Source organism: Ixodes scapularis, unplaced genomic scaffold (genome assembly GCF_016920785.2).
Source record: "Ixodes scapularis isolate PalLabHiFi unplaced genomic scaffold, ASM1692078v2 PGA_scaffold5__190_contigs__length_132052651, whole genome shotgun sequence".
Lineage (NCBI taxonomy): Eukaryota > Metazoa > Arthropoda > Arachnida > Ixodida > Ixodidae > Ixodes > Ixodes scapularis.
In genome coordinates this window covers 103,417,011-103,436,148 of record NW_024609880.1, presented here as the reverse complement: position 1 = coordinate 103,436,148, position 19,138 = coordinate 103,417,011, and the positions used below count along the sequence as shown (strand labels likewise).

The following is a 19,138-nucleotide window of genomic DNA, read 5'->3' as shown; positions in this document are numbered from 1 at the left end:
TTTGTCTGTCACGTTCTGCAACCTAATCTGCGAGGAGATGGCGAAAGCATTGATCGTCTGCGAGACTCTCTGCCTTTCCGCCTGCTCTCCTCCTCGCCAGGCGACAACGCAGCCCATGTGCGCTTGCGGTCAATTGGCGCGGGAGGCGTCCGCGATTAAAATACAAACACTATTTATGGTTTTAGATGAACTCTCTCTTCAATCTAGGCTCTCTATAGAACAGACTGACACTGTGACGCCATCGGCCGGGCAGAACACTTTCGATCTGAGTCAACGGTTTTGCAGTACACTAAAGAAACCGCATTGTACGCTTTCTTTAGGAGAAATGGTCGCGTAAAGCAATAGTGTAACTATTTTTGAAGTTCACGGTAAAAAGGTAATGCCTACAATCAGCAAATATATAAGCAAATCGAAGGTGTTTCAGGGCTGTCGGTAGACTGCGCCAACTAGCTGGTGAAATATCGTCATGCTTTAAACTCCCCAGGTAATGCTTGAGTGTTTGAAACTCCAGGGACAGGTTTTTCAAAATCCAATGCTGTAAATCAGCAGATAGTGTTTTTTTTTTTCACTTCGTTAACCAAGGCTTTTATGACCGCACATGGCATAGTGTTTTACGATGCGTAATGAGCACTATCTGCCCATGCTTTAAGCAGTCGAACTTCTTTCTGAAGTATTATTTCGTGCATTGCATTTATTAGTCTTTACATTTTACAAATTTGTCGACTGTGAACCCCCCCCCCCCCCCAACCTGGGAAGAGGTACAAGAGGCACATCACATCTCCCAGATAGAACGGCTTCAATTAGCCTCCCCTCCCCCCCCCCCCCCCCCCCCCCCCGGACGAGCCACCTTGAGAAAGTTAGGCTGCGCGGCACCCCCCTTGCAATAACAGAAAGAACGAGTACCTCTGCGAGATCCCGATGCACATGCATCCGGTTGGCATTAACGCTCGACGCATCGCTAGAACATGAACCATGAGCACGAAATACTGCTATGGCCCAAGTGCAAGAAACACCGACGCGTCCCTGAATCCGCATGAGCCAGCCCACGCTGTATGTGTAACCAATGCAGCACGGCGTCAAATGACCGCCCTCATTGTCCGCACGACATCTACAGAAGCCGCCGAGGAAATTGCCTTTGTCCGAGCCGTTACGACAGGCAACGATTCCATCACAGTGCTCACAGACTCCCACGCAGCCTGCTCTCCTAAAAAGCGCTACGCATCCTGGAGACCATCTCCCGGTTTCCCGAAGTACACCTCGTCTGGGTACCCGGACACGAATCCTTCGAATGTAATGAGGCGGCATCGCATGCCGCTGCTCGCAGTCATACGCACCGGGATATTACCCTAGAGAAAACAACCTCGCGTGTTACCGCCAAGATTGACCTACCCATCAAATATGCCAACATACCATACTACTACCGTCACGACGGAAGAAAATGCCCGGCATTGAGAGCAAGACTATCAGGAGATGAAGCCCCACACCCTCCTAAGACTGCAGACGAACGCATGTCCCCACAGCACCCTTCTTCACGCCATGTACCCCGATCATTACCCCGCCACCTGTAATTTCTGTCCTTTTCAACCCCGGACATCCCTCCAAATCCCACCCCATCTTACATTTAAGATGGGGTGGGGCATTTAAATCTCGTTAAGGATACTAATGCACCTTTCTGAAACAGTTTATTTTCAAAAAAAACGATCGATTTCAAACCAGAACCAAGTCTTTTGGTGTCATCATCGCCGGCACGAGTTATCACGTGAAAATTTGGCGTCCCTGATTGGATGCAGCCGCTTCAAACGTATTCGCATTGTTCCGAGTTGCTTGCTCATTTCGAGCCAGACCCGATCTCAGCAATATGTGTCGATCTAGGGAAAGCAAGAGAAAAACCCGCCATTAACACCGAAATTGCTGAGAAAGATGCTCGATCTGAAGGGCGCCTCACGCACTCACCGCCCTCACGCACTTACTGCCCTCACGCACTCATGGCCCTCACACACCTCATTCACTCACCGCCCTCACGGCCCTCACGGCCCTCACCCCTCTCATGTCACTGCCCTCACGCACTCATGGCCCTCACACCCCTCACGCACTCACCGCCCTCACACCACTCACGCACTCATGGCCCCCACGCCACTCACCGCCCTCACGCCCCTTACGCACTCATGGCCCTCATACCCCTTACCGCTCTCACCGCCCTCATGGCCCTCATGGCGCTCACGGCCCTCACGGCCCTCACCGCCCTCACGGCCCTCACCACCCTCACAGCCCTCACCGCCCTCACGGCCCTCACAGCCCTCACAGCCCTCACGGCCCTCACGGCCCTCACCGCCCTCACAGCCCTCACAGCCCTCACCGCCCTCACGGCCCTCACAGCCCTCACAGCCCTCACGGCCCTCACCGCCCTCAAGGCCCTCACGGCCCTCACGGCCCTCACCGCCCTCACAGCCCTCACGGCTCTCACCACCCTCACAGCCCTCACGGCCCTCACTCACCCTCACTCACCCTCACACTCATGAATTTTCCTGGTTCAGAAACTCACTCACCCTCACCTCACCTGTGAAGATGAGGGTGAGTGAGGGTGAGTGAGGGCCCTCATGAGTGAGGTTTGCCGAGGTATGTTCAGGAGATGGGGGTGAAAGGGGGGGGGGGGGAGGACGACGACGATTTTGCGCCCTCTTTTCGTATTGTTTCCATTAACGTATTTTATCGGGCGTCGCTACCGCGCAACACACAAAATTATAGTGCACATCCTCGTAGGAATGAACGGAATGAAAAACAAAACTTCAGTAGCCAATAACAATCATTACACCCAGGGTCTTACATTTGCACCACAAGCTGCAAAATTCGTTCTACATTTGACTTGTCCAGGCCTATTACTGCACTTGTAAATGTCCGTTTCTATACTGCCTATTTTTTTTTATGTGCTGATATTCCATCGCTTCATCGCTGATATCAGCGGGGAAGCGATGCAAAGTGTATACGTTACAGCCGCATACGCTTTGCAACTTCTTGTGTTCGGTGCACAATTTGTCGAGCGCTATCTTCCATTTTCGGAAATTGCTGCTGCAGCCAACGACTGCGCAGTCGCAGCCCGATGACCAAATATGCGCGGACATGATACATTGACGTATTAACCTACCTTATTACAACTCACTTCGTTGTCAGGGGCTTCAAACCCCATTTAACGCGCACCACTTCAGCATTTTGCCAGCCGGCTAGGCCTGCTCCCGCATACCGGAAGTGTTAGAACCGGAAGAACTATTCCCGCTGTGCGCCGAGTCGCCGAGTCGAGGCTACGCACGTTACGCGCTGGGTCGAGGTTAGGCGGAAAAGGTGTATAATCCGCATACGAGGCAACGCTCATGATCCGTGATTCGGGAGTTTTCAGTCGTGTGTGATATGAAGGTGAACGCCGGGCCGCCGACCGCTCCATGCTATCTGCGCCATGACGCGGCTGCCCTGGCAGCCAGGTTATGGCTCTGATAGCACGGAGCGGTGGACGGTCCGGCGTTCACCTTCATATTGCGATAAGAAAACAAGGCGTCACGGCAGCCGCGTTATCGCGCTGATAGAACGGAGCGGTCGACGGCCCGGCGTTCACCTTCATATTGCCGGCGGGTGTACCTATGTTTCCGGTACCGATTTGCTAACGTATGCTTACTCTCCGAACGTTGCATATATTTTAACGTTTCCTCTTTTTTAAAGTAGGGCTTCGTCGTTGGGTGGCCTGGGTTGACTTTAGTATATCACCCTCTATTATCTTCAACTTTCATGCTAAGACAATTGTTTTTTTTTGTTCATCTATCTCACTAACATAGGTTGTTACAGATATTTGACTATTTCCGGAAACGGTAGTGCCCTACTATGATGACCTACCATGATGACCCAGGTTATGGACATAACCAGCGGAGACTCTCTCGGCCCCTATCATAGTGGTGAGGTTGCGGTTCATGCCCGAGGCGTCATGAAGGGCTACTATGGGCGCCCTGAAGCTACCGCTGAGGTCTTGAGCAAGGATGGATGGTTTCGTACAGGTACGACGTGCTCTATTTTTTTTTTCATTCCCAATCACAAGACTGCGGCTTCCTCGATCAGATCCAAATATTTCTATTGCGCCTAAATTTTCGTGAAAGCGGAGTGTCATTATGCACTTAATGTTCATTAGCCCATAGCACATCCGTTGTATGACGCTGTAAATACGTACTGTAAAACATGCTGACACGAGTAGGGGTACCCCCCAGATTAACCATATAACCACTTCCAAAACTATGCGGTTTGACATTCGGTTAACAATGTAGAGAACATTCGTGGAAATGGAAACACCGTAGAGAACATTATAGCAGGCTTTATTAATAAAATATTGCCGCGCGCGCAGCTGACGAAGCAGGCAGCACACCCGTGGCCGAATTGTTATCGTGCTTGGTTCCCACGTAAAGGGCCACGGTCCGATTCCTGGCAGCGGACGTTCACTTTTATATTATCTCTGTAACTCTCGCATTCTAGTAAATTCGAGAACCCTGTGCGTATTTGAGATCCGAATGTTATAGGTGCCGAATGTTCTAGTCGCTGAATGTTCTTGTCGCCGAATATTCTAGGCGCCGAATAATCTAGGCGCCGAATGTTCTAGGCGCCGAATGTTCTAGGCGCCGAATGTTCTAGGCGCCAAATGTTCTAGGCGCCGAATGTTCTAGGCGCCGAATGTTCTTGTCGCCGAATGTTCTAGTCGCCGAATGTTCTAGTCGCCGAATGTTCTCGGCGCCGAATGCTCTAGACGCCGAATGTTCTAGGCGCCGAATGTTCTAGTCGCCGAATGTTTTAGGCGCCAAATGTTCTAGTCGCCTAATGTTCTAGGCGCCGAATGTTCTAGGCGCCGAATGTTCTAGTCGCCGAATGTTCTGGGCGCCGAATGTTCTAGGCACCGAATGTTCTAGGCGCCGAATGTTCTAGTCGCCGAATGTTCTAGTCGCCGAATGTTCTAGGCGCCGAATGTTCTAGGCGCCGAATGTTCTCGTCTCCGAATGTTCTAGTCACCGAATGTTCTAGGCGCCAAATGTTCTAGTCGCCGAATGTTCTAGGCGCTGAATGTTCTAGGCGCCGAATGTTCTAGGCGCCGAATGTTCTAGTCGCCGAATGTTCTAGGCGCCGAATGTTCTAGGCGACGAATGTTCTAGTCGCCAAATGTTCTAGGCGCCGAATGCTCTAGTCGCCGAATTTTCTAGTCACTGAATGTTCTAGGCGCCGAATGTGCTAGTCACCGAATGTTCGAGTCGCCGAATGTTCTAGACCCCGAATGTTCTAGTCGCCGAATGTTCTAGGCGCCGAATGTTCTAGGCGCCAAATGTTCTAGTCGCCGAATGTTCTACGCGCCGAATGTTCTAGTCGCCGAATGTTCTAGTCGCCGAATGTTCTAGTCGCCGAATGTTCTAGTCGACGAATGTTCTAGTCGCCGAATGTTCTAGGCGAAGAATGTTTTAGGCACCGAATGTTCTGGGCGCCGAATGTTCTGGTCGCGAAATGTTCTAGGCGCCGAATGCTCTAGTCGCCGAATTTTCTAGTCGCTGAATGTTCTAGGCGCCGAATGTGCTAGTCGCCGAATGTTCTAGGCGCCGAATGCTCTAGGCGACGAATGTTCTAGTCGCCAAATGTTCTAGGCGCCAAACGTTCTAGTCGCCGAATGTACTATGCGCCGAATGTTCTAGTCGCCGAATGTTCTAGTCGCCGAATGTTCTAGTCGCCGAATGTTTTAGTCGCCGAATGTTCTAGTCGCCGAATGTTCTAGTCGCCGAATGTTCTAGTCGCCGAATGTTCTAGTCGCCGAATGTTCTAGGCGGAGAATGTTTTAGGCACCGAATGTTCTGGGCGCCGAATGTTCTAGTCACCGAATGTTCTAGTCGCCGAATGTTCTAGGCGCCGAATGTTCTAGGCACCGAATGTTCTAGGCGCCGAATATTCTAGTCACCGAATGTTCTAGGCGCCGAATGTTCTAGTCGCCGAATGTTCTAGGCGCCGAATGTTCTAGGCGCCGAATGTTCTAGTCGCCGAATGTTCTAGTCGCCAAATGTTCTAGTCGCCAAATGTTCTAGTCGCCGAATGTTCTAGTCGCTGAATGTTCTAGGCGCCAAATGTTCTAGGCGCCGAATGTTCTAGGCGCCGAATGTTCTAGTCGCCGAATGCTCTAGTCGCCGAATGTTCTAGTCGCCGAATGTTCTAGTCGCCGAATGCTCTAGTCGCCGAACGGTCTAGGCGCCGAATGTTCTAGGCGCCGAATGTTCTAGTCGCCGAATGTTCTAGTCGCCGAATGTTCTAGGCGCCGAATGTTCTAGGCGCCGAATGTTCTAGTCTCCGAATGTTCTAGTCGCCGAATGTTCTAGGCGCCGAATGTTCTAGGCGCCGAATGTTCTAGGCGCCGAATGTTCTAGGCGCCGAATGTTCTAGGCGCCGAATGTTCTAGTCGCCGAATGCTCTAGTCGCCGAATGTTCTAGTCGCCGAATGTTCTAGTCGCCGAATGTTCTAGTCGCTGAATGTTCTAGGCGCCAAATGTTCTAGGCGCCGAATGTTCTAGGCGCCGAATGTTCTAGTCGCCGAATGCTCTAGTCGCCGAATGTTCTAGTCGCCGAATGTTCTAGTCGCCGAATGTTCTAGTCGCCGAATGTTCTAGTCACCGAATGTTCTAGTCGCCAAATGTTCTAGTCGCCGAATGTTCTAGTCGCGGAATGTTCTAGGCGCCAAATGTTCTAGGCGCCGAATGTTCTAGGCGCCGAATGTTCTAGTCGCCGAATGCTCTAGTCGCCGAATGTTCTAGTCGCCGAATGTTCTAGTCGCCGAATGCTCTAGTCGCCGAACGGTCTAGGCGCCGAATGTTCTAGGCGCCGAATGTTCTAGTCGCCGAATGTTCTAGTCGCCGAATGTTCTAGGCGCCGAATGTTCTAGTCGCCGAATGTTCTAGTCTCCGAATGTTCTAGTCGCCGAATGTTCTAGGCGCCGAATGTTCTAGTCGCCGAATGTTCTAGGCGCCGAATGTTCTAGGCGCCGAATGTTCTAGTCGCCGAATGTTCTAGTCGCCAAATGTTCTAGTCGCCAAATGTTCTAGTCGCCGAATGTTCTAGTCGCTGAATGTTCTAGGCGCCAAATGTTCTAGGCGCCGAATGTTCTAGGCGCCGAATGTTCTAGTCGCCGAATGCTTTAGTCGCCGAATGTTCTAGTTGCCGAATGTTCTAGTCGCCGAATGCTCTAGTCGCCGAACGGTCTAGGCGCCGAATGTTCTAGGCGCCGAATGTTCTAGTCGCCGAATGTTCTAGTCGCCGAATGTTCTAGGCGCCGAATGTTCTAGTCGCCGAATGTTCTAGTCTCCGAATGTTCTAGTCGCCGAATGTTCTAGGCGCCGAATGTTCTAGGCGCCGAATGTTCTAGGCGCCGAATGTTCTAGGCGCCGAATGTTCTAGTCGCCGAATGTTCTAGTCGCCGAATGTTCTAGGCGCCGAATGTTCTAGGCGTCAAATGTTCTAGGCGCCGAATGTTCTAGGTGGCGAATGTTCTAGTCGCCGAATGTTCTAGTTGCCGAATGTTCTAGGCGCCGAATGTTCTAGGCGCCGAATGTTCTAGGCGCCGAATGTTCTTGGCGCCAAATGTTCTTGGCGCCGAATGTTCTAGGCGTCGAATGTTCTAGGCGCCGAATGTTCTAAGCGCTGAATGTTCCAGGCGCCGAATGTTTTAGGGGCCGAATGTTCTATGCCGAACGTTCCCGAAGCCCACGCGAGTACATAAGGGGGCTTCGCGTGGACAGAGCCGTATATTGGGAGAGTTTGGCCAGTGGGTGTGGCGACGAAGGCGCCGGAGAGGAGAAAAGGAAATGAAAGGGAGGAGAGCGCAGAAGAAGCGAGAGAGAATGAAGGGAGCGGAAAGGAGAGGACCGCCATATTTGAGCAACGTTGTCGGAGACAGGACGGAGAAGAGCACTGCTGAGGCTACGCGTCGTCTGCTACGGGCCGACTTCTTTTTCGCCTGAATAAAAGTTTGTGGCCATACGCCGAAAAATCTCAATTTATTAACTTTTTCACCCACCGAGGAATAACAGAATGTCATTTTCTTGCCAGAGCCAGCGATATAAAAGGCAATAATCGAGATTTAGATGCCGACCATACGCATTCCGCCGGGAGAATGATCGAAGATGGCGGCCCTCCATACTCGGGTGGGAGCTAGAGCACTATATAGCTCCTATGGAGCAGAGTAGCGCAATCTTTTGATCCGCGTGTTTCGCCGACAACCTGGCCGACAGAGCAGGTCGGCGCGAGTCACGTGGTACTCAGGGTTCCAGGAGGCGGCACACCCTATGGGAGAATACATGGAGATCGACTCAACACGGCTCATTGAAAAATAAGCGGCGAGTTCACACTTTTCAAAACTAGTCTGTCGTAAAGTTGGTAAACTACTAAACACTTCATCAAAGTTTTAATAATATGGGACGCATGTGAAAATTTTGAGAAGGCAATTTCCAAGGCAATGGCGTTTGAAGCAGACGATTGTTTTGCGCAGCGGAGATGGACTTTATGGATTGGCTGGAGCGGGTCACGTGAACGCTGTGACGTCGACGCGTCGTTTGCTGCACAATGCCGCTCAGGCATTTTTTTAAAACAAATTACGTTATTAAATGGCCCACAACGTAGCGCAAATTATTATAAACAGTTCCTTTATTATGTCAAAAAACTATTGTCGTTCTGTACCATAGAGTTATTATAATGTACGCTAGAGGTTCAACTGGCGCTAGTGTCTATGCGACTTCCGTGACGCAAATTGAAGCAGACAGCAACCAGTCTACTTTTCCAGTCTTCCTGTGTATTCCTATGGGAAAGCGCGCGTGCATTTTGTCTCTTCGCCGGAAAATAACACTGAACACTTTGGCTATTTGGGTCGCACCGAATAGTATGTACCTTGATTAACACTGTAAAAGTGTAATTGCTTTAGTTAGCGCATTTTTCTTCATCAGTGACCGATGTTTAACTTCGCTACGTTTCAGTCCCAAACGTGTGTTCCGCAGCAGGTGTGTAAAAACAAGCGACGATTCGAAGCAAAATTACAATCGAAAGGAATGTAGAGTGTATTCAAGGCTCGCCAGCAATCCGGTGACGCTTATATATTGATAATATGCCAGTCCTGTCACTATATAAAAATGACCCCGTCGTGCATGAGCGGATAAAAACGTTCAAAACGTAGAGAATAAAGTCCGTGGGCTATAAAAGTTGTCTCTTCGTATTGTTTTCTCTGCCGAGCAGCTTTTATCGGGCACTTGTTCTCAAAGATTTCGAGCGTGCGAGTGATATTTTGAACGTAGAACAAGCAGCTTCGCTCAGAGCAGAAAGAATAAAACGGTACTTACTTATTTAAAATAGGAATAGATTACGTTGCCTTCAGTTAATTTTGATCGTATATGCACGTGTAGTTACTGATCCGGTGTTACTGCGTAGTTCTTGCCGTCTTTCTTAATTTCCAGATGTTCTTCGTTCGTTTGGCACGTATATCCCCCACGCTGAAAAGCGCCGACGTCGTGTTCGCGCTAACAGTGTCCGACAGTGCACATAAATACACGTACGAAGCTGTTTTAGCACCGTTTTTAATGCGATGAATTTGAAAGAAAAACGCAGTAACTGACCAATTATTTCGTCGGCCTGACTGAGAAATGTTCCAAGCTACCTAGTACGTACGAATTATTCGGGATATTTGCTATTATGATCGAGCGCAGAGAGAAAATGCGCTCACTTTTTCCCGTAGAAATGCATTACCGGAAGTCAATTTTAGACTGGTTGCTGTCTGCTTCAATTTGCGTCAGCACACTAGCGCCACTTGAACCTCTAGCGTACATTATAATAACTCTATGTTCTGTACATCCCCAAATATTCAAGAAACGGCAATTTTCTCACATTCCCCATGCATTTGTGACCGGAGTTGGAACCCTCGGGCGTTTGCCGCTAGTCGCCGAGAGATGGCGTTGTCGATTCGGGAGTTCACGCTCATGCGCTCATGCCTCTCGCTCTACGCCGCGTGCTGATCGGCTCACTTGGGAGGAGAGCGTTACGGCGGCGAGATCATAGACTGGCCAAACTCTCCCCATATACGGCTCTGCGCCTGGCGAGCCGGGGTAAGTATCGCCTCAGCATTCGATCCTCCTGCTTCGCCGCGATCGACGCCTGCGACGCTAGCCTTTTTCTATTCTGTGTTTGGGCTCAAGTTCTCCCCATTAAACGTTCGGTTTGCATCAGGTTTCCCCGCCTCATCAATTGTCATGCGTAGCAATATAAGTTTTACATGACATCAGAATTCACTACAATCCTACTTCACTTTCCACCGCTGTGTGCTAGGTGTGCGCACGGAAGCGTGGAGGGGCACATTTCTAGACACCGATCTGCAGTCATTGAGATACGGCATCTGCTGGTCTTCTGTTTCTGCGTTGTTATACATATGGCCGATAGTCAGTGTGCACTTTCTAACGTTTATGCACGCAATGCAGCGAGCGTTCGTTACGAAAGAAATATCTATTTAGGCATGGTATCATCGTCCTCGGCTTGTGTTCGAGCCCCTCACGAGGCAGCGAACCTAAACAACACTTGCCGCAAATCCCCACAGTGACTACAACAATGATGGTTGAGGGGTGACTAATTCTCTCGTGGGGCATCGATTCAAGCTCCATGGGACGTTAAACCAATCAATTATAATTGGTTTTTAAACGACTCTTATTCTAAATAAGTGATTTGATGTGTGGGATTACTGACGTTTCTCCTCAAATCGAATTTGAATCGAACAGTCATAGAGAGTGGCGAAGGATTTATGTACAAGTTAAAAATTTTATATCCAAATTTCTATTTGCAATGCCCAAAAAAGAAACCGCGTAATAGAAAAAAAAGGTGTGCTTGTGTGTTTATTTTACCGCGAGGCCACTGAACACAGAGGGATAAGTACTGACAACATTACATTTTGATTTTCAGGAGATTTAGGCTACTACGACGCTGAAGGTCGGATCTATGTTACCGAGAGATTGAAACAGATGATAAAATGCATGGATAATGTCGTCACCCCTGCTGAGCTGGAAGAAATGTTATTGACCCATGAGGCTGTTGCAGAGGCCGTAGTTGTGGGTGTTCCCAGCTCCAAGTATGGCGAGGCTCCAACAGCCTGTGTAGTTGTCAAAGACGGCTTCGAGAAAAACCTGGAGAGTGTGGCGACAGAATTGAAGGAACTCATTGCTGGTATGCCATGTTTCCGATATTCCAACTTTGTTCATGATGTGATATGTGCGTGTCTAACTTGCACATTCCAAAGCTTACCCTTTTAGTATCACGCACATATTTGGTTTTGGAAAAAACGGCCTATGAGCTCTAACTATTAATGCAAATGATAACTAGAAATCTCTCGGGTGCTCTCCCCTCCCCCCTGCCGCCTTTACTCTCGCTCCCCTTCCTTCTCCCCTCTCTCCCACCTTCCTCCAATTATTTAGAGCTTCCATTCTCTCCCCTCCCTCCCTCTCCCCACCTCTTTCTCCCCATATTTGTCCAGTAGGCACAGGATCCTACAAAATTAACTACATGTATAGAATAAAATATTTGAAATGAAAAAACACACCTCTAGAAAATAGCGGGAGTAATACGGAGGCAACACTTATCGCGTAAATTAGCAATTTATTTGTTTTGTGCAGTCATTGTTTGTAAGAAGCTATGCCATGCTTTCTGTACATGAGAAAAGTAACTGTTTGGTTTTTATTATGATTATAAATATTTATATGTGGAGTGAGGTAAGATTCACAAGTGCAGCTGTAATAATATTGTGAACAAAGAGGGGAGGGAGTGGCTATTGAATTTATTGCATTACAGCTAGGGGAAGGGAAAGAAAAGAGAGCTGGCAAAAAATTCGGCCTCTCCTGGCCCGATTTGTGCCAGCTCTTTTTTCCTTTCCTTTTCCCTAACATTAATGCAATAAATTCAATATTCACTCGCTTCCCTGTTCGTTCACAATATATTATGGGTGTTCGAATCGAAGAGCGCAGAGTCATCCCTAGCGTCAGCAGCGAAAAGAGGTTGTAGGTTGCGTTAGCCATTGTCTTTGCACCGCAAAGCTCATGAATGACGTTGTGATATATTCGATTCGAACCGAAACCTGTAAAGCTGAAATAAAAACACCGTATATATATATATATATATATATATATATATATATATATATATATATATATATATATATATATATATCTCTCTCTATATATATATATATATATATATATATATATATATATATATATATATATATAACACTGCCCATATTAGATAATAGTTTTTATTTGAAAGAGCTATTTTCTTAATCAGAAGATTTCGAAGCATTCAATAAACATTTGATGCCACAAATAACCTTCAAAAACGTAAAGTGTCAGGTAGAACATAAAAATGAACGCTAACTATAAAAAGGGACAAACACATGCAGCTGTGTTTTTGTTCCTTTATATAGTTATAGTGGTGTTCGTGTTTATGTTCTAGCTGACACACTACGTGCGACGCGACCGGGGCGCCGGCGCGCGGCCGTTACCGAAGGTAGGCAGTGAGAGCCCGAGCGAAGCGAAAACACGCCGCGTACGTTGGTATGCATTGAAGTCGGAGCGGTGCGGTTGCGCTGGGTTGACAGCATGAACTGCTGCGTCGTTAAGTGCTCCAATAGTAATGCGTCGTACCTCGTGGGGACGCAGGTTCACAGTTTTTCACCTCGACGATGTTTTGTGGGACAGCGACCGCGATGGACCCATGCCGTACGACACGAGAAGTTTGGTCTCCCAATCATGTCTGCCACTGCGTCGGCACTGCTGGCATATTCTACACTGCCGCTTTGCGCTCTGCGTTTGTTTTCGTACCAGTAACACCTACATATCTCAGCTCGCACTGAAATGCCATTCCACACTCGCGGGTATTTAGTGCGAATTTCGTTGAAGGAATGCCCTCGAAAGAAGTTTCGTCCCCATCGCACGTGTGGTTGATATTTCCGGACCAGTATGGCACGCAGTCTGTACTTCATGAAGAAAGATTCGAAGGGTTAAAAAAGGGAAAAATATGAATCTAAGGAAAACTACAATGAAACTTGGGATCACTGGACAATCGACGATTGAGTATGGAAGTTTATGTGGTGTACTTTTTTTTTTTCGCTCAGCCTTCTTTTCGATGTGGAAACGCTGACACCCCGAGTTGCGCAGATAACAATTTTTTTCTCGGCTTTAGAGCCATCTATCGCAAAGTTGTTCGAACTGGAAGTACCATTCACTGATCCCATCCTACCTGTAAAGTGTGCACCTCCCGGCCATGATGAGTGGTATTCTCTTGACAGCATTTGACGGTCAAAAACGGTTCCCATTTAGTTACGCCGGCCAAAAATATTTCCACCTGGTTAAACCATACCACCTTTTTTAGGTATAATAAGTGTTTTGTCGAGTTACGGTTGTCCAAGTACCTGTGGGCCGAAAATCAGCACCTCGCACAACCAGATTACTACACAACAGCTCACCGCAAAAGTCTGTGACGGCCAAACCGTGTGTTGGCCGGCAACTTGGTTTTCTCGGTTTTGAAGCCACCTTCCGTAAAGGTGTTTCAATTGGAAGTACAGTGCACTAGTCCCTTCCTACCTGTAAGGTCTCCATCTTCCACGATCAGTGGTACTCTCTTGACAGGCCTTTCACGGCCAAAATCGTTTCCCATTCCGTTACGCCGCCCAAACCAAATTTCCACCTGGTTCCCCTATGCCACCTATTTTTGCTATTATAACTGTTGTGTCAAGTTACGGCCATGTCCAAGAACCTGCGTGTCTAAATCTGCACTTCGCACAGCCCGGTTATAACACAACATTTTGGGTCCATTATGGGATATTCCTGACAGCTTTATTACTTTATTCGTTCGAACCATAACTTTCGCACTTGCTGTCCTAATAAAACTTGGCCCACTTAGTGCACGAATTTAGTGAACATCTCACTTGCCTCCAAATATCATCCTCCCACCACCCTCACAGCGACGAGCGAAACAAATTTCCCACTGAGAGCAATTATGGTGGCTGCCATCTTGCTTTTCGGAAAAATTGCCCAAACCCCTTTTTCGACCGCAACTAGAGAAATTATCCCTATTGACGACTCAAAGCTAGATGCCCTTCTTAAATCTGCCTTAACACTAATGCAATGTCATCCTCACCTTATCGGCCTAAAAAGCTAAAGTTCCGTCCTTGCGCGCTTCCGCCGCCACAGCTTCGCACGCGAAAAGGCGCCGCAGGCTGCTGAGCCTGCCTCTCTGTCGAACGCCAGCTCCTCGGCTAGCGGCGCTACGCGCGCTTTCAAAGCGCCCCCTATAGTTCCCGCGCGGAGTGTATACCTAACATGTACCAACTAGCTCTGCTTGAGCCTCTGCTTCATAATGTTCTGGATACCATATTAGAGCCGGCTATTATCTACACTCCAAGAAATGCCTGAGCGCCTACTTACCCGCAAAACACTCGAAGAGCCAATTTCTGCGACCTGGGAAATCAGCTTAGCGAATGATGTGGCGGAACATCTGTTTAGACCTCAAAATTAAGTCTGCGCTCTGGCAGTACGCATTGCAAGCATGACGCTTTGCATTGCGTAATGCCACAGCGCACACATCCTTTCTAGGTCGAAACAGATATTCCCTTGGACTTGGCTACATTTCATTAACTTCTCTTTGAAAGTGACAATGAAGAGAAGCACTAGTTTACTTACTCCATACAATGCAAAGGGCACTAAAAAATCAAATGTGTCTTGTTCGTGCCATATGCTTTTTCTATAATTTTCGAAATTAGATGAACACGAACGTAAACGTCTTTCTGCTCTTTCATCTGCAAAAAAAAAAAAAAAACGGTTATATGAGTGGAGTGTTGAGCTTGGGGGAGATTGATTAGATGATTCTATGTCTTTATATATGGTTTTCTGTTTCAAAGGTCAAGCAGCAGTGTTCAAGCAGCTGTATGGAGGTGTCTTCTTTATGAAATCTTTACCCAAGTCCGATGGCGGAAAGATCCTGAGACAAGACCTCAAAGAAAAAGTGGCCCGTGAAATAGAGAAGTTGAAAAAATAGTTGAGCTCCTCAGGCTCCACAAGTTACACGAAAACCAGGATGTAACCTGCGATAAAGGTCTTTCTGTATTTCACTTGTAATAAACAAGAAGAAAGAAAAATGCACAAGGTAATTCTTATGTTAATGAGTTCGTTTAAATTCGTATCTAGATATAATAAAACAAGATTTTATTTATGGTACTATAATATAGTTTGCTTTTGATGAAGTATGCCTTTGATTATATAGACGGCAAGCCTATTACACACAAAAGACTTATGGAGGCCGGGCTATCACGTGAAGACGAACGCGAGATAGTCGTGCTCGACAAATTTGCTTTCCTTTTCCTGACAATATATAGCAAACAAAGATTAAAACGTGAGCAATAAAACAAAAAAAAAAATACACTTCTCAGATTTAAAAAAAAAAGAAAGAGAAAAAACCATTACCATTTTAATTTTTGGGTATGATTTTAGCTATTGTAACATACAAGCGTGGACAAGGGATGTCGCAAAAGTAAAATTGTAATGTGATTTTGGATTTATTTTTGCTTTAGAATATATGTTTTACAAACACGACCTGTCTCTGAACGTGAGTATCTACACTATTAATCAACAGCCCGTAACGGCTTACTTCAGAAGCTAGTCAATTGTTTAGAGCGCTATACCCTCGCTGTCACTTGCAAATAGGGGTGCAGTTTTAAGTCTAGAGCACTTTTTAGGATTAAAACAGTTGTGGCCGGTAACGGACGTTTTTACCCACAGCCTCTTCCGCTCTCTCCGGCCTTTGTGCAATAATGATGTTTTCAACAAAAGCGGTCACTGACACGAACCGCATTTTCCTTGAAGTATACCCGATATACAAAAAAAAACATTTTTTTTTGTTGCTTTGGTTGGAAAAGGGGGAACCTGGGAGAGGGGGGGGGGTGCAGCTTTACAAAAGCCACACGGACATTGCTTGCCACCTCACACCTGCAGTTGTTTTCGCTCTAGTGACGTAGAGAGCTTTCCAGTTAATTCACTGCGTCTGTATTTCATTGTGCCAGCATTCTGCACCCCTAGTTCGCGTGTTTAGAAGCAGGTACGACGCAGCACAAACTAGGGAATCACACATACGAGGTACGTCGCGTTATCAACAAAATGAAATGGACCATCCGAGTCCATGGCCTCGCGTACCAGTAGTGCCATCTGCCAGAAGAAGCCGTGCCATCTGGTGTCGTGAGTTGCACGTTCGCAAGGTTGACCAAAGCGCTCAGCGGCTCTTCGTGTTGTGTAGACAACCCTAACTAACGCTGATCAACGCTGCACGTAACATTTCATTGTGTCAGTGTATTGCTCTTTTTAGTTTGATGTAACGTGCGCAGATTTATCTTTTTTCTAAGGGTAATCGGTGGCCGAGGGGGCTAACCTGCACCACTTTGTAGCATGTGGAGCGAAAGCTCGCGCTGCAGATACCAGGGATCCTGTGCTCATTGTCCCCATTTCGATCTGGTTGAACATCGTACCGACGTGCGGTCGTGCATCCCTACTGCGTGCTGCACGTTAAACCCCAGGTTAGCGGTTGCAGTGCGCTGGCTAAATTGCTCATCTACAGCTGAGACAACAGACGTTCATTGTGAGCGACTAACTGCCGGCTGTAGAAATATATCTGTGGTAACAATTATTTCTTCTTCCAAATGGTACAGCTGCGGAAAAAGTGGCCCCTGCTCGCAAGCGAGCTCGCGGTTTATGGTATATAAATGCGTAGAGGCATGTCACCTATTTCTTATATATATTGCCGCGTGCGTGGCCTAATGGTTATCGTACCTGGCTCTCATTCCTGCTCACTAGTATTTTGGTAAATTCGAGAATCCTGTTGGGCTTGTTTGAGGTCCCAATGTTCTACGCGTCGAACTTTCTACGCCGATAATTCAAGAAGGCCACGCATGTACATAAGGGGCCCCGCGTGGTAAGCAACAGTCAGTTTCGCCCCAGCGTTCGACTCTGCTGCTACGCCGACTTCGACGCCCGCGACGCTGTGTTATTATCTTTTGTAAACTTTTATTTCTTCCAGTTTATTTATAGTTGTTTTGTCACCACCCGTGACAATATATATAGGGTGTTTCAGAGAACGCAGGCCAAATCGCTCCTGCGAAAACTACTCATCGCAACGAAAAAAGGCTTGTGGCGTTTTGGTCCTGGGCCAGGGGCCCATTTAGGAAAATTATTAAAGTCCGGGATAATGAAGTTGTTAATTAATTTTGCGTAAATACCTTTTTAATATTGTGTTTTAGGGCATGGCTTTAAAAAGGAAATTGCTCAGCATCATCGAAAAGCACTAAATCAACGAATTGCAGATCGAAGAATTTTATGGCTTTCTGAAAAACCGCACAAAGTTGACGAGTTTTTAAGTTTCGGCTTCCTATCAGAGCGGATCTCAGCCCCGGCGGCGCCGCGCCCCGTGGAGAGATACTGCAACCAACCTCTGCTGCGCTGTCATCGCGGACAATCAGATAGGCTTAGGAGCGATCATTAGAAAGGTTTAAAGAACAATCTTTCCTCATCGATACGGTGCGATGGGCCCTCTGATACGGCCTCCACATATGCTACCACAGAAGACTCGCAGATGCGCGGTTCGTACCGGAAGGTCCGTCGTACCGTTACGGATGTGCAAACACTGTTCAACAAAACTCTATTCGATGCTCGTGACTCGCTCCGCCGTTGGCTACCATACATTCAAATTTTAAAGAGATCCTCCGGTAAAATTGTGTGGTTCAGAAAACAAATAAATTATATTGTCATTGCTTTTAGGAATATCCTGCGCACAATATCGGAACTTTGAATCCTCCCCCGCTCAAGTAATTCAATTTTAAACAGAGCCCAACTCCTGGAATTGCACCCACAAAACACAGGGCGTTTTTGTTGGCAACAGCGAAAGCTCTGACGAACATCATGCAAAGAGAGCTACGACAGCTCTTGAGTGCTGTCTCAGTAAAGCAACCTCGTTGAGAGAAAGACAAGATCTATGGTATTGAAAGAAGCTGAGTCCGTCGACGATGATATTTGTAAGCACCGTCAACCATGTTGATCAAAGCCGGGAATGCCCGCGACTCTGACATTACCATGCTTGCAGGGACGCAATGACACGACAAGCCACAGATACATGTAAAATGTGGCGTGCAGCTGCCTTTTGAAGTTCATAATTTATTCAAGAAACATTAAGGCACGTTGTAATGAAGTAAATATAAAATATTGTAATATATTTTAGCTCACTCTACGTGACCAGCGAAAAAGCCTAATAGCTTACGGCTTTTACGGGCAATCTCTTTAAAGTGATCGTGGTTTGATACTGGAAAGCATCAAGGTTGGTGCAAACCGCGAGATGACATTGCTTGCCTTGGTCTACAAACCGGGTTTCTGCCAAGAATTTGTTAGAAATCACGGCTCAGAGTGTTCTTTTAGTCTCCCACCATGGCTCCCACATGTGACTAGACAAATGAAAAGACTCGAACAGAGAGGAACATGAAAATATTCGTGACTCCAGCAAAACGGACGCCACCAAGTGGGAAAATCGGGAACCATCCGGAACAGGTCGCTTTGCGCCTCTCCGCGTCTGTGGCGGCTTTGGCGGACACGTGTTGTCGGCGCGGTGGCGAACAATGTAATTTGACGAAGGTCCGAATATTTCTTAAGTTTTCCTGACCGTTCAGTCGTGTTGTGAAGCCTTAGTAGATTGTTTTCTTCCATCACGAGTTTGAGCGCCCGTTTACTCCACAACACACGGTCGCGTAATTTCGATTTCTTGGATGGGGAGGAATCACGGCAAAATGTTTTGATCTTGTTTCTGTCTCGAATCACAAGGGACGACCACTTGGTAACTGATAAGTGGTTTCTCTATAAGGATGCAAAACAGTGGACTGAGGACGACAGACGAGGTGTTTCACTGGAGGGAACACCAATGTTGCAGTCAAGTGAATGGGAAGGTTCGCTATAGCTTCTTTTCTTGAGTTTGGTTGTGTTCGATTAGCTTCAAGATTGAGCCACCCACGCCGGTCGGTGCGTTGGCTATTCATCTTGGAAAA

General features: G+C 47.4%; 1 protein-coding gene across 1 annotated transcript in view; it reads left to right on the top strand.

The window, feature by feature from the left end:
• LOC115328102 (4-coumarate--CoA ligase 1-like) overlaps positions 1-15,102 on the top strand; it is a 28,333-nt gene extending 13,231 nt beyond the window's left edge. Inside the window, exons 7-9 of the mRNA XM_040213891.1 lie at positions 3,893-4,037; positions 10,981-11,241; positions 14,966-15,102. Coding sequence (XP_040069825.1) covers positions 3,893-4,037; positions 10,981-11,241; positions 14,966-15,102 — 543 coding nt within the window. The remainder of the gene's footprint in view (positions 1-3,892; positions 4,038-10,980; positions 11,242-14,965) is intronic.
• Positions 15,103-19,138: the final 4,036 nt, after the last annotated feature.